This window comes from Loxodonta africana, chromosome 18, assembly GCF_030014295.1.
Source record: "Loxodonta africana isolate mLoxAfr1 chromosome 18, mLoxAfr1.hap2, whole genome shotgun sequence".
NCBI lineage: Eukaryota > Metazoa > Chordata > Mammalia > Proboscidea > Elephantidae > Loxodonta > Loxodonta africana.
In genome coordinates this window covers 25,564,603-25,580,876 of record NC_087359.1, presented here as the reverse complement: position 1 = coordinate 25,580,876, position 16,274 = coordinate 25,564,603, and the positions used below count along the sequence as shown (strand labels likewise).

The 16,274-nt window shown below is 38.9% G+C and overlaps 1 protein-coding gene across 16 annotated transcripts in view; it reads left to right on the top strand.

The window, feature by feature from the left end:
• CEP112 (centrosomal protein 112) overlaps window positions 1-16,274 on the top strand; it is a 462,579-nt gene that overhangs the window by 30,194 nt on the left and 416,111 nt on the right. For 11 of the 16 annotated variants that reach the window (XM_064270863.1, XM_064270864.1, XM_064270865.1 and 8 more), the window contains 3 exons: window positions 2,859-2,915; window positions 6,850-6,943; window positions 9,128-9,205. In XM_064270863.1, the coding sequence (XP_064126933.1) occupies window positions 2,859-2,915; window positions 6,850-6,943; window positions 9,128-9,205 (229 nt within the window). The remainder of the gene's footprint in view (window positions 1-2,858; window positions 2,916-6,849; window positions 6,944-9,127; window positions 9,206-16,274) is intronic. The other 5 variants (XM_023556970.2, XM_023556965.2, XM_064270861.1 and 2 more) reach the window with 4 other exon arrangements.

Below are 16,274 nucleotides of genomic sequence, written 5' to 3'. Positions count from 1 at the left end.
ACTAGGTCAGTAAGCAGCATCATGATAAACAGAGAAAAGATTGAAGTTGCCAAGGAGTTCATTTTATTTGGATCCACAATGAACACCCATGGAAGCAGCAGTCAAGAAATCAAACGATGTATTGCATTGGGCAGATCTGCTGCGAAAGACCTCTTTAAAGTATTAAAAAGCAAAGATGTCGCTTGAAGGCTAAGGTGCGCCTGACTCAAGCCATGATGTTTTCAGTCACCTCGTATGCATGAGAAAGCTGGACACTGAATAAGGAAGATTGAAGAAGAATTGATGCCTTTGAATTATGGTGTTGGCGAAGAACATTGAATATACCATGGACTGCCGGAAGAACGAACGAATCTGTCTTGGAGGAAGTACAACCAGAGTGCTCCTTAAAAGCCAGGATGGCGAGATTGCATCTCACATACTTGGGACATGTTATCAGGAGGAATCAGTTCCTGGAGAAGGGCATCATGCTTGGTAAAGTAGAGGGTCAGGGAAAAGGAGGAAGACCCTCAAAGAGATGGATTGATACAGTGGCTGCAACAGTGGGCTCAAGCACAGCGACGACTGTGAGGAATGCCCAGTATTTCACTCTGTTGTACATAGGGTTGCTATGAGTTGGAAGTGACTTGATAGCACCTAACAACAACAAAAACATGTATCAAATTATAATCCACACCATTAGACAAAAGCCACGTTAACGAATTCGTTATAGAGACAGGTCTTCTCTAGTTTGGTCTGAGAGTCAGGATGTAGTGTTACAACACCCGTGTGATTCTTAGAGGCCTTATTGTCTAGCAGAATACTTCTAAGAAAGAGATACACCGTTAAGTTTTTTTTGTAGCCTTTTTATTTTGCTATAAGTATCTTTGAGGCACTGACTAAAATCTCCCTGAGGTCTTAACAAAGTGTCTCACAGATGTACCCTTGAGATTTTGGCCCTGAGTCCATGTTTTACTGGCAAAATTTTGGATTTGATATTTGCCCTGGGATTATTTCTTCAGAGTTTTTGTTGGCTGAAGAAATTGAAAATCAAAAATAGTTTATTTTTCAACCCTGTAAGTCCTGGGTTAGAAACATCTCTGGATTCTGCTGTAAAACTGAACCTTTTCTTTTTTAGTTCCTTTCTATTTCTACATTTTCATACAGAGCTAAAATAAAGCATTTGGCACTTCTAACATATTACCTGGAAATCCCTTTACCCAGCCCATCCAGTGTCGTCAAGTCGATTCTTTTAGCCAAACCCCCAAAATTTATTACATATATATTCTATTATACACATTTCCACAGGTGACAGTGTTGCCAAATTTTCCACCTCCGCATAATACGGGTTGCCTTTTTTTCCCACTTTCTAGTAACATTTTGCCCCGGTCCTTCTAGCCTTTATAGTATCCTTGAGATCCTTCCAACTTCTGCCTGCTATCTACTCTTAAAGTGGGTGCTACATGTTTAAGGTTTTTGTTAATTCAGCACCCCACGTTTAGGAGACAGTTTGTTTTTATTTATAACAAACCATCCTAACTTAGTGACTAAAATGGCAGTGATTTCACCTCTCCTGATTATGGTTGACTGAACAGAACTAGGTAGTTGTTTTGCTCCTTGTCATTTTGGTTGGGCCTGCACTCATTTGGGGATATGGCTGGAACATTGAAGATGGCACATCATGCACACCGTGGCATGTTGGTGGTGAGGATGGCTGGCAGGTTGAGTTTAGCTTGGTCTCCTTTTTATCTCTTTCCATGTAATCCTAGAGTCTCCCCTCTTCATGCGGCCTTTCCTGCAGAGCAGCTGGTTGCTACTTACATGGTTGCTCAGGGTTCCCATAGTATAGAAGAGGAGACGTCCAGGGCGTCCCAAGGCTTAGGCCTGGAACTGGCGTAGTGTCATTTCTACTGCGCTGTATCGAGGAAAGTGAGTCACAGGCTTAGCCCAGATGCAGTGAAAAGGGAACTGTACAACGTTGGGAAAATTGGAGGTGTGGTTTGCTGGGGACCCATCTTTGGAGATTAGCTACCACATGCTCATGGTGGAATGAGAACACCATAGATCAGTTACCAGGCCAGAATAACTTGGCTCAGGCCATGGATTTGAGACTATATCTGTATCTTTTGCCTTTTCTAGGCATGCAGCTGCTTTTAAGCCATAGCTTTCAGAAGTGGTTAACCAGCACTGGTTTTCAGCTTCCTTTCAAGAGTGGGAGTCTGTGGTTTTTAGTGGTAAAATTAATTTTGTATTCCTACTTCAGGTGGGGATTTTTAAAAAAATATTTTATTTGTTGTTGGGAATATGCACAGCACAACATATACCAGTTCAATTTCTGCATGTACAATTTAGTGATGTTGATTACATTCAAGTTGTGCAGCCATTCTCACCTGCCTTTTCTGAATTGTTCCTTCCCAACTAGCATAAATTCACTACCCCCTAAGTTTCCTGTCTGATTTTTTGAGTTGCTGTTTTCAGTTTGATCCCATATAGATAGTTCTTAAAAGAGCATAATGCTTAAGGCAGACACTCTTTACTTGTTATGCTAAACTATTGTTTGTTTTTAAGAAGACTTCAGGGGACTTTTTGGCTTAAGGTTTAAAGATTATTTCAGGGCAATAGTTTTAGGGGTTCATTTAGCCTCTGTGGTTTCAGAAAGTCTGGAGTCCATGAGAACTTTAAATTCTTTTCTGCATTTTCCCCCGTTTTGGTCAGAATTCTATAGAATCTTTGATCAAAATGTTCAGTAGTGGTAGCTGGACACCATCTAGTTCTACAGGTCTCCTGGTAAAGGAGGCATTTGTTCATGGAGGCAAGTAGCTGCATATTCCATCCATTTTCCCCTCCTCTTCCTGACTCTCCTTTTTTCTCTGTTGCTCCAGGCGAATGGAGACCAATTGCTGTACCTTGGATGGCCACTTGCAAGCTTTTAAGACCAGGTGGGAAACTTTTATTCCCTCCTACTTTTCAAGAGTCACACGTCCTGTTGTCTCTAGTTGTTTCTGGAAATAGAGCCTGGCTGACTTTCAGTATCCATCCTTTTCATTGCAGTGAAGTTTTGATGTAACCAAAAGTGGTGTCTTAAGTTCATTTCTTTGAGTCTCTTTGCGGCAGTTTTAATTGGCATTGCCACTACATCTTTCATTATGGTTTTTCCAGTTTCTGATTTTTTTCTTCCTTCTGGAATTCATATTATCCCAGTGTTTAGAGATTTTGAATCTCTTCCTCATTGCTTGCATTTTTATTTACTATATTCCTCCCTTTACCTTTTTCCTTGTGTTTTGGAGAATCTTTTGAGCTGGTTTTTTAATTTGCTGATTTAGTTTTCTGCTATGTTTAACCTGCTCATTTCTTCTTCCATTGTAGTTTTCAAATTTGGTAATCATATTTTTCATTTACAAGCAAATTTTTGTGTTCATAGATTATTCATTCCCTTTTATTCACATATGAAACGTCCATTTGAATCACATTGAGAATACAAATTAGATACCTATTTTATGTTTAGTTTTTTTCTGTAGTATATCTCTTTTGCAGGAGGACATATGATTGGTCTTCCTTTAGACTTTTTAATCTTATTATATATCTCATTGCTTATCTCTGCTCGTCTTTACAGGGCCAATTCAGTGTTTTTCTAATTGGAATCAGATAGATGCTGGGAGAGTGTTTCTGGATTCTTGTTGAAATATTTTAGCAGTAGGCAAAAGTGAAAAGGAAAGATTTATATTTCCTGTAGTTTTACCCTTTAAGAGGAATAAAGAGACATATGGATATTAGGGAATTTTACTAAAGGACTGAAGCTTTTCTGTGTTATTTTTGGCACCCAGAAATTAATTGAGACACAGTTCCCCTTTCTAGTTGGCACGAGTACTGTCATGCGCTCACTATGATCATGCCTCCTGTACCAATTGCAGGCTGTCTTTGTGAGCACCACAGCTTGATCTGCTGTGTGACAGCCAGCACCTGTTACCCTTCATAAAGGAGAGGGTTGAGCTTCGCCTCCCACCCTCTTACTGTACTGTTCACCCTGATCTCCAGCCCCGTCATCTGAATTTGAGGCCTTTTGTACCTGCTTAGTAGTGCAGCTAGAGACAGTCTCATGGCAAGAAATGAACACTGCGCTGAATGTTTCTTTGGCCAGCCAGATTTTAGCAATGGTACTGACCTCCTTTTTAGTTGGTTCAGCTGCCTTCGTTAGGAGCTGGCTTCAGCAATGCCTCTGCTTTCCTTAGCCTTCGTTGGAGTATGTTTTAGGGGCAACATACCATATTTCTGTGCAAATAATACACCCACATAAATGACACGCCCACACATATAAGGCACGTAACATGCCTGGGAAAATAATGCGTCAGGGGGTTGTGCAGATGGCAAAAATGTATAATATGCATTATTTGTGTAAAAATACAATAACCTATTTAGCATCGGACATGTTGAATTGGAGTTAGGGCTGTTCATTTTTTTATTTTTAGTGGATTTGGAGGTCAAAAGAGCAATTGGGCTAGAGATGTAGATTTGGTAATCAATACTCATTATTTGAAAAAGTAGTCGTATATTGATCATCAAGGGAAAGCATGTAAAATGAAAATAAATGAAGGTAGAGGTGAAACCCTGGGATTACAACATGAATGGTCTGGGCAGAGAAAGAAAGGGTAATGACGATTACTGTGAAGGGGATTTCTGAAGGACAGGATGAGAACCAGAGAAAAGTCTGTGGGGCCAGTGAATGCAGCATCTTTAAGACGCCATGTTTAATGTCTTAGATCGGCCAGCAGTACACAACATTGTTGATGAGCTTTCTTACAGCGGTTTCAGGGTGAGTAGGAGTCAGAATGTAGTTGATTGAAAAATATGTGGCCTGTTAGGATATGGATCCAGTAACTTTCTTGAAAATGTGAAGAGAAAGGTACAGGGCAGCTACAGTGAATTAAAATGGGGTGCTGTTTTATGTATGCACCCTGTGTAATAAATAGTTAAATGTTTCAGGCCTCTTTTTTTTTTTTTTATTAATCTTTTCTATGAGAAGAATTACTTTTAATATTTAAGCATTTTTAAATTTTTAAATATAGCTCTTTTTATGATTGTTTAATCTATTCTTAAGGAAGAAAGGGCCACTGCTTAGTATAATATGGTAGGTTGCCTCTTCCCAAGCTGAGGCACATTGGCTGATGAAATTGTTCTCAAAATATTACTTTACCTGTTTTTCTCATTTGCTTTTAACTATTTGGACATCTGAGACACTGAATAGGAGTATGAAACAATAATAGCTTTTTCTCTAAACCAGCTTTTTTAGACATTCTAAATTACTTAATAACTAATCTGAGGAATGTTGGTGGCACAGTGGTTAAGCATTTTGCTGCTAATCAAAAGGTCGGCAGTTTGAGTCCACCATCTGTTCCTTGGAAACCCTATGGGGCAGTTCTACTCTGTCCTATAGGGTCACTATGAGTCAGAATTGACTTGATGGCAATGGGTTTGGTTTGGTTTTTTTCTCAGAAATGTTACTCTATTAGTGTTACTGCCAGAAAACATTTGTTTTAATCTTGTCTTTTTGAAATAGTATTTTGTCTTTTGGGAATGCTTAGTGTGGGCCACAGTTTGTGAAGGAAATCCTGGTATGATTTGTGGTTGAGAGTTAGGACTTGAAGTCATTATGTAATGGTTACTTTCTGTTTCATATATCTTGAAGCAGCTTGTCAGAGGACAGCTATTCATAATCATGGAACTTTCATTGAAGTAGATTGAATAAATACATATGAGGCACTCCAGGCTAAAGTAGGATATTTGAGAATGGTATTTTATCCCGTATTTTACATTGGAGAAGAGTGCTTTTTTTTTTGTTGTTGTTCAAATCCATTTGGAAGTTTAAACTAATTTCCTACTTACCACATTTTACCTGAGTTAGCATGGTGTCCAGTAACTTTTTAATAACTATATGTGCAGTTTCTATTACACATTTTAGCTACTTGAGGGTTTTGCCATTCTGTGAATTTTAAGGCTTCAACTTCATGTGCAGCTTGAATCCAACAAAACTTGCTGACCTTTTTTTTTTTTTTTAACTTTTATTGAGCTTCAAGTGAACGTTTACAAATCAAGTCAAACTGTCACATACAAGTTTATATACACCTTACTCCGTACTCCCACTTGCTCTCCCTCAATGAGTCAGCCCGTCTAGTCTCTTGTGACAATTTTGCCAGCTTCCAACTCTCTCTATCCTCCCATCCCCCCTCCAGACAGGAGATGCCAACACAGTCTCAAGTGTCCACCTGATACAAATACTTGCTGACCTTTTAAAAACAATTATTTTCTGAGTATTTGCTTCATTTTCTCTCTTCTTTCACTTAGGAAAAGAGGAAAGGAAGAGAAAAGATTTAAGTATATGTGGTTTATTATGAGCCTGCTTAAAAATAACAGTTGCTTGTAAGCCAGTATGTGGCATTTAGGTGCATTTTATTTGTTGTTTAATCAAAGTGAATTAGCATGTGAGAAATGTAAATGTTTGCTATTCGTATTTTCTTTTTCTTTGCTATTGATGCATCAAGGAGCCCTGGTAGTGCAGTGGTTAAATGCTCAGCTGCCAACCAAACAGCCTGCAGTTCAAACCCACCAGCCACTCCACAGGAGAAAGATATGGCAGTCTGCTTCCATAAAGATGACAGCCTTGGAAGCCCTATGGGTGGTTCTACTCTGTCCTATAGGGTCGCTATGAGTTGGAATTGATGGCAGTGGGTTTGGTTTTCTGTTTATTGCTACATCATTGTTAATATAAACATTCCAGCCACCTAATTTCCAAAAGAAAAAAAAGTGGAAATTCTGGATTTATGTATTTTCTGTCCTCTGAATTTGCAAATTCTGATTGTTGCTGTTTTGGTCTGTTAGTAGGGAACAGTACACTGAGCAGCTCCGAATGAGATCACATTCTGTGAGTCCAGCCTACAGAGAAGATGGAGAAAATGTTACCCCAAAGGTTTCTGTAAGATGAGATTTTCCTTTTGTTTGTGTATTTGTTGTTTTAAAACAATTCCACAAAGTTTTAGTTTCATATTATGTAGATCGCAATGATTACTTAAAAACAATGAATAAAGTCTTAAGGTTTAAAGAACATCCTAATGTCAAATGAAGTGTTGTATTTCATATAATCCACAATATTCCTTTTGCTTCCTCAGTGATCCTGAGGCCTTAGGTTAATCAATCTGTCGTTTCTCACATGCATTGAATAACTGAAAAGCTTCAGGTTTTAATTATTGTTTTCCTTTTCTTTTTTATTCAACATGTATATAAAAATGATTAGATCTCTTGTGATCGTAAAATTAAGAAGAAATTGGGATTAACTCATAGTAAAAGGACCGGAGTCTCTGGGTAGTGTAAGCAGTTCACATGCTTGGCTGGTAACCAAAGAGCTGGAGATTTCCCTCCATCCAGAAGCACCCCAAAAGAAAGGCCCGGTGATCTACTTCCATAAAGTGGAGCACAGTTCTCCTCTGACCCACCTGGGGCTGCCCTGAGCTACAGTGGACTCACTGGCAGCTGGCTTTGGTTTTTGAAAGTAGGGAACACTGCTTTTCTGAGGAAGATGAACTGTGTATGCCTTCAGCTGTGAATGCCTCTTGTGCATCTGATCACTTAACATAGATTTAGTCTGAACAAGATGCTAGTGAGTATGACAGTTAATTTTGTAAAGAGAAGAACTTTGTTTACCACAGTTTATATGACTTAACCCTGACTTGTCTTAGGTTATATGTGAGTCTGGGTTACAAGACAGATCATGTGTGATACATGGTTGTATTAACACTTATTAATCTAAACATAACTGATGGTGTTTCCTCCAGCAATGGTTTAAAATACTAAAACAAGTAAATATATAGGGCAGCACATTTTAAATAGTTTTTGTGTTTTTATCTATCATTATATTTACTCAAAACAAGGCAGGTCCGTTTTCTTAAGAAGTTCTTGTTCACAAATAAAAATACATAAAACGTAGGAGACCACCAGGAGAAGCAATAATGAATTTTAACATATTTTTTTTATGCAGTATAGTATATTGAATGGAAATTTGGAAACTCAGTAAAATATGCATAACATTTTAGTGCACTTTTCATCACTTTAATTTAAATGACTCAAAAGTAAATAGGTTTATTTGGTAGTAATGAGGCTTTCTGGAGGCCTAGTGGCAGAGTGGTTAATAGCTCAGCTTCTAACTAAAAGATTGGCAGTTTGAATCTACCAGCTGCTCCTTGGAAACTCTTGGGGGCAGTCCTGCTCTGTCCTATAGGGTCACTATGAGTCAAAATTGACTCAGTGGCAACAGGTTTTAATGAGATTTTCTAAAGCATTACATTACTGTACCAACAAATTTAATTTCAAAATAATTATTTGGGGCTGTAGAATAATCTTAACCTAAAGAATATTATTTTACACAGATAATACCTTTATTAATTTTTACAGCTTTCAGATCATTGTTCAGTACTGGGCATAGATCTTTGGCTGGCCCTAGTAAATTATACTTTCAGTGTGGTTTGATGCGTGGTTGTACATACAATATGTTATACAGGAGAAAAAAGCATGGGATTTTTATTTTTTAAAACATAATCACCATAATTGTGTTTTCATGATGTGAATCCAAAGCTTATTTCTCTTAATATTCAGTGTATGAGTAAGAATTAATTTAAGAACAAAGAGTTTCTTAGACATCAACACAAAACTTGCCTGTTAACTGATTCTAAGGATAATGAATAATGCATCTTTTCAGGTGTCCCTCCTGCTTCCCCTGCAGCTGCCCCTTTAAAGCCACTGTTGTACACCACAAGTAAAAACTTCTTGTAAAAGAACTTAAAGAGAAGAATCTGCATTAATTTTTAAAATATTCTTTTTTTTTACATTATTAGTTGCTGTGTGAATATATCATGAAAGCCTCTCATAGCCCTGACTAACTATAACAAACAGTCATTACTCAGAATTGGGAACTCCAGCTCAGTTGTAACATTATCCTTTCCTCTGAGGGCAATGTAGTGTTACCAGAACACACACACACAACTCGAATTATTCCGAATGACAGAAATTTTGTTTTAATTTCTTTCTCTCTTTTTTTTCATCCTTCCTTCCTGCCTCTTTTCTTCCTCCCTTTCTCTCTTTTCTTTCTCTTGCTTTTGTATTTCAGGAAGATTGTTTGAAAAAATCTGCTCTTTCTTTGGATGACAGTGACATTGAAGCTCGCCTTAATAGTTGGAATCTTGGGGTAAAAAAAGTATTCATTGTATATAGGTGTACGTGTGTATTGCTATGGTAGATTCATATTATATTTGGATAACATTTAAAAAAATATATCCAGTAAATATTATTGGATGTTAATATTATTAAGTTCAATTATATTCAGTGAATATTATTGGACATTTAGTACTTTGTTAGCACTGCAATGGACTTTGATTAGAGGAAGGCTAAGTAATATTCCAAAGAACTATAAAATAGTTCCTGTCCCCAGTGAGGTAAATTACTGGTGAAATAAGAGCTATATATATAAAATAGTTAAATAATAATTTAAGATAGTATACGTTGATATACAAAAATGAATTGTACAGAAAGTATTTGGAGGGAGTGGAGGAAAGGGAGGACTCAAGGAAGCAAGAACGTTATTTGGTCGAAACAGTTAAGGAGACTTCATGGCTGAGCAGCCATTATGGAGAACAACTTTCATATCCAAAGGCTGAGGGACATGAAAGTATTTGGGTAAAAAAAAAAAAATTATTTGGGTAGGTGGAGAGAAAAGAAGGTAGGGGCTCAGGGGAGAAATAGGCATGAAGGAAGGTTTGCTACTGTGAGCTAACTGTCATGATTTATGTCGGGGATTAGTGGGCAGTGTTGTCAACCTGGGCAGTATTGGAGCTTTGAATGGGAAATTAAGTTTGGCTTTTATATTTTAGGCAATAGTGTGCCCTGAGGTGTTTTCTTTTTTCTTTCACATTCCTCTTCGCATATATGGTATTTAAATGTTTTGAGAAAATTAAAAAGGTTTAATTTTTATTATGCTTTTTTGATTACAAAAATTATAATTTTAAAATTTGAAGAATTACAGAAAACCAGAGGAAGAAAATATATCTCAAAATCTTAACACTGGGAGAAGTGTTAACATTTTGTTGTATATATTTTTCCACCTTTTTTTTTTATGTGTTTATAAAATTAAACAGCATTTAAACAATTTATTATAGATTTTATTTTATAATGTGTTGTCTTAAATTTTTGTAAGAATTCTTTAAATATGAATTTTATTGCTAGTATCAATTTTTCTTTGGGATGAATATCCTATAATATATTGAAATATTTTGTTATTTTTAGGCATTTAGCTTACTCCCAGTTTGTTGCTAATGTTGCAGTAACATTCCTAGAAGAATCTTTTTATACATATTTGGTTCTTTTCTTAGGATATAAGAAAATTTGTTCTCCAGAAAATTTGTACCAATTTATCTTAAACCAGCAGTATATGACAGTGTACGTTTCCCACTTCTTCACCAACATTGGGGGTTACTATTTAAAAAAAAAAATCTTCCTACTAATGATGGTCTTTCCACAGCCTTCAGTATGGATTGTACCTCAACATAAAGAAAACAAAAATCCTCACAACTGGACCCATGAGCAACATCATGATAAATGGAGAAAAGATTGAAGTTGTCAAGGATTTCATTTTACTTGGATCCACAATCAACAGCCATGGAAGCAGCAGTCAGGAAATCAAAAGACGCATTGCATTGGGTAAATCTGCTGCAAAGGACCTCTTTAAAAAGTGTTGAAGAGCAAAGATGACACCTTGAAGACTCAGGTGGGCCTGACCCAAGCCATGGTGTTTTCAATCATATCATATGCATGTGAAAGCTAGGCAATGAGTAAGGAAGATGGAAGAAGAATTGACTCCTTTGAATTGTTTTGTTGGCGAAGAATATCGAATATACCATGGGCTGCCAAAAGAACGAACAAATCTGTCTTAGGAGAAGTACAACCAGAATGCTCCTTAGAAGCAAGAATGGCGAGACTGCATCTTACATACTTTGGACGTGTTGTCAGGAGGGATTGGTCCCTGGAGAACGATGTCATGCTTGGCAGAGTACAGGGTCAGCGGAAAACAGGAAGACCCTCAGTGAGGTGGATTGACACAGTGGCTGCAACGATGAGCTCAAGCATAACAACGATTGTAAGGATGGTTCAGGACTGGGCAGTATTTTCGTTCTGTTGTGCGTAGGGTCGCTATGAGTCAGAACCGACTCGACGGCACCTAACAACAACAACAACAATGGTCTTTAATGAAATTACTGCTTTAGGAGAATTGACTTGGTGGCATTGTAAAGGTTATATTGGATATGGGTAGAAATGGAGAAAGGGAACCAGTGAAAAGATGCTTGTAGTAGACCCCACATTGGTGTGATTTCTGTGGCAATGGAAGGGGTAGAAAAGACAAACTTCACAGAGAGTAAAGCAGGCTTAGTGACTGACTGGCGGGCACCTGAAGTTTTGGTCCTGGGAAATGGGAGTGTTGGCTCACTGGTAGTTAATTGGCTGTCAGATGGGGAACCTACTTTAGGAGTTTAAGAGTTTTATTTTAGACTGGTTGAGTTTGAAGAGGTGGTGAATTAATTGTGGCATTCAAGGCTTGGTGCTTCATGAGACTCAAGGGCTGGAGTCACACTGCTAGAAGTGGTAGTTGCAGCCAGAGGATAGAACAGCTCTCGTCTTTGGAGAGAACAGAGATTGAGGAGGGTTGGGAGAGAGAAGCTCATGGAATGGCCACAATTAGAAGCTGGGAAGATGGATAGGAAACGGTGGTAATATGTATTTCCGGTTCATTTTGGTAGTATGGTAGTGAAAGAGAAGAGAGAAAGAGAATTTATAATGAAGGAGGAATAGTAAATAAAAACAAAACAAAACAAAAAACCATTTTTACCTTTGAAAACATAGGGGAAGTTGCCACTGGAGGGAAGTCCCAAGTTACCAGTGTGGGAGAACAACACAGGCGATTCCTCAGAATGACAAATTCCTTTTGCCAAAGAGCAACATCAAAGTGAAAAATAAAATTCTGGAACTATCCTTTTAAATTTGCCTTTGCCCTTAGCCATTTGAAACTTCTGATGTAGATTTCTTAGCACATAGTACTTTTCATGATTATTTAGCTGTTCAGAGGATTAAATCTTTCATTCATGTAATAAAATTGAAAGAAAACATCTAAAATATTTTGAGGTAATGCCTTAAGGCTAGGCCTGCCTGGGGTTTCGTTTCACATTTTTATTGTTCAAGGAATGTACTAACTGTAAAATACAAAAGTCTTGCATTTTTATATATTTATAACTTACATGCATTAATGAGACTGAACTCTCTCTCTTGATCATAGTAGAATAATTTAAGTATCCAGTGTATTAGGAAGTAGATTTTGCTTTGATTTTAGTTTTGTATGAGAAATGAGAGACTGCCTTTTTTTTTTCTTTTGTCCTCTGATCATTTATGAGCTAGAGTTATTTTTTGTGCACTACACTAAGAATCGACTTGACAGCACTGGGTTTGGTTTTTTTGGTTATACTAAGAGTCCCTTTTTTTAAAAAAAAAATTGTTTGCATCACAATCAACACCTTCGTCTTGATACTTTTGATGTTGTAGCACTGAATTTCCTAGTGTTTGTTAGTGGGAAACCCTGGTGGCGTAGTAGTTAAATGCTTCGGCTGTTAACCAAAGGGGTTGGCAGTTCAAATCCGCTAGGCGCTCCTTGGAAACTCTATGGGGTAGTTCTACTCTGTACTATAGGGTCACTATGAGTCGGAATTGACTTGACGGCAGTGGGTAGTGCGTAGTGTTTGTTAAAATACTTCTTTTTTTCCCAGATATGCTCTTTTTTTCTCGAGTATGTTAATGTTTTTTCTAGGAATACATAATTCAAGAAGAGAGTTATTTTAAAACCTAGCAATAAAAATTTCCTTTTATATTATTTTTCCTCAATCTTTAACCTTCTCAAGCATTAGTTTGGGGAAACTTTCTTGCTTTGTTAGTATATTTTTATATATATTTTACGCATAACTCACTAGGTCACAGACATGGCTTTCTGGATGGTATAGCTATGGATGCTAGCCATTTTTAAGTTAATTCGAGTGATTGCATTGTTGGAGAGTTTGGAATATTCGTAAAAGGAGAGCCCTAATTCTGTGTATGAACCAACACAAGTCCCAGCCTCACCCCAAGATGTGAATGTGTGGAATGTACCCAAAGAAGCATAGCAGAGGCTTAGAGAACTGATCTATGATTTAAACCATTTTCCTAATCCCAAACCAACCCCTGAGTGTTGCATGTGAGATATAGACCAAACTGGTGTAGTAAAGGCTTTGAACATGGAACTCATATTGCAACCATAGTTCATAGAAGGAGAGACAGGACTTGTGATCTGAACTAAACTGAGTTGATTGCTCAAACGAACAAACAAACAAACAACATCAACGTTTTTCCAGAGCCTCAAAACATGTTCTGTCATCATAAGGGAATTATGTTCTCTTGTCATTAGGGAATTAAACTAGAACTTAATAACATAGACATTATTTGGAAAACCCACAAATATTTGGAGATTAAAAAAATACTTCTGAATAATTTATGGACAAGAGAGGAAGTCGTAAGGGAAACTAGAAAATATTTTTAACCGATTTCAAATGAAAATACAACATATCAAAATTTGTAGGCTGTGGTAAAGCAGGTTTTAGAGAGAAATATATAGCATGAAGTATTTTTGTTAGCAAAGAATGGGAGTTCCATTTCTGGGATGGCAGTATGAGGAGCTCCACGGACCCGCTCTCCAGCAAAACAAGCATAATTGGTGAAAACAATAAGAAACAACTCTTAATATCTCTCTGGAAATTGTCCTCAGGGCACACAGTGAATGAAGAAACATTTATTCAAGAAAATCTACTAAAACTCAGTAAGAATAGTGAGAGTTTGTGGCGCTTGAACCATGACTTGCTCTCACCCTTCTCCAACCAGCTAAGCTTCATGAAGTTCTACTCCTGGTGGGTGTGGCCAAGAAGACGAGGCTCTGTCTTCTCTTAGCTCTTAATGAGTGGTTAGGGGAGGGGCATGCTTCTAGAATTTTTCGTCTCTTTCTGGGTGTGAGTTGAAGAAGCAACATTTCTGAGTGTGGCCAAGAGACTGGGCCACCCTTTCTCCACCCAGTCCCTACTTGTAGGGTGGAGACTTTATCCTGGGCACAGCTGGCTGAGAATACTGGGACCCCAATTTCCCTTGCCTCACCTTGCTCCTAGGGCAGAGACTCTGCACCAGGAGAGGCAAGCCAAGAAGACCAGAGGTTTTCACCCCTGCACTGTGTGCAGAGTATTGGCTCAGAGATTTTACACATGGGGGAGGAGAGCCAGTCTGTACTAACAGAGAGATCCAAAACTCTCCCCAGAGGAATTGACTTTATTTGAAACAGACTTTGGGGATGTTTAAGTTTAAGGGCACTTTAGAAAACAATGGAGATTTTGGTGGCAAGCAAATGAAAGGAAGCTGGTAGCTTCTCTTAATTAAGAGCAACAAGCTAAACCATAGGCCTGCAAGTTTACCAGAGAGAGCCAGGGAGAGATAAAGATAGGGAGAACTTTCTTGGGATCAGAACAATCCTCGATACTGGCTTCCAGAACTACTCCTCCCTGAAGTTAATTGCATTAGACTGTGAAGCAGTTTATGTGTGGAGGCCCTGCTGAAAGCAGTAGAGCAATCAGCTGGCAAGTATTGGAGCCTGACAGCTTCAGAAGCATGGGGAGAGTAACGAGTGCCCAGGGGGCAATCTCTAAGTTGCGTCCCTCTGGTTCAAGCACCCAGGGACAATGTCTAAGTTGCGACCCACCATTTCAGTGCCCAGGGGCAATCTTTAAGTTGCACTCCCCTCCCCGAATTTCAAGATGAATAGATGTTAATAGCAGTGATGAAAAGGAGAAGCTGAGTGTGCCTGCAACTCGTGGATGATTTCCAGCAACATCTGCATCCCAGGTGGCAGATGGGCTGACAGGTGGGCTCCAGGGGTGCCTGGGACATGGTGGCAGCAGTGGCATGAGTGGCACCTCCAGGCTGGTGAATCATCCTGGCAGATACCGAGAGCTATGGCAGCAGAGAAAAGCACCAAAACATGCCTGAAGTGGGCATGGGCTTTCTGGAGCAGCTCAAGTCCTTCATAATTTGGTCTTGGATGTACCTCTGGACTGTGTGGCGTCACCTCCTCTGATTGTGTCACCCCCTCTGACACCATCTTCTGGTGCAGTCAGCACCCTCTGCATCCCCTAGTGACATCATTGGTGGGCTGGAATGTTATTCTGTGCCTTGTGTGGCACCCCCTTGGACTTGTGTCTTGGGGCACATGCCCCACTCTACCACTCTCCCCCACTATGTCTCTGGACAGCTTAACAGAGAGATCAGGGACCAAATTACACAGACAACCTAACAGAGAGATCAGGGAAAGAAACAGAGAGATCCCTGGTAAAACCATAGTCATCCCAGAATGACTCTCCATTCCCAAGGCTGTGCTCTCTGAGGAGTAACACCAAACTGTGAGAAAAGTTGTCTGAGGCTGGATTCTCTAGAGAAGCAAAATCAGTTAGGTGTGTATATATGTGTGTATATATATGTTTATATATATACACACATATATGCACATACATACATAGAGCTAGAGAGAGATTATATCAAGGAAATGGCTTATGCGATTGTAGAGACTCTAAAGTCCCAAGTCTGTGGTCAGGCTTGAGGCTTCTCCTGACTCATATACCTGCAGGGGCTGGTGAAACCAAGATTGACAGGTCAGACAGCAGGCCCCTGGCTCAAAGGCTGCAGAGGCTAACGAAAATCAAGATCAGCAGGTAAGATGGCAGGCTGCTGGCTCCCAGGCTGCAGAGGCTGATAAATCCCAAGTTCGACAGGTAAGATGCTAGCTCAAGTCCCAGATGCAGAATCCAGAGTGAGCAAAAGCCAGTGAGCTTTGCCAGAAAGTCCACATATATTTGATGCAGGCCACACCCGAAGGAAACTCCATTTCAACTGATTGGGTGCTCATGGCAGATCTCATTGTGAAGGTGATTACATTATATCAGATTTCATTATGGAGGTGGTTACATTATTACATAGCTGCCAAACTACATCAAAGCTGCCAAAGCACTGAAAATCATGTCACAGCCAAGTTGACACAGAACCTTCACCATCACAGAAGCGGACTTCAATAAACTTGCCAAGTCACTAAACAAATAAGCAAACAACAGAGGGGGCAGAGGAATTAGTATCCAGAGTAGCTACAATGTATTACC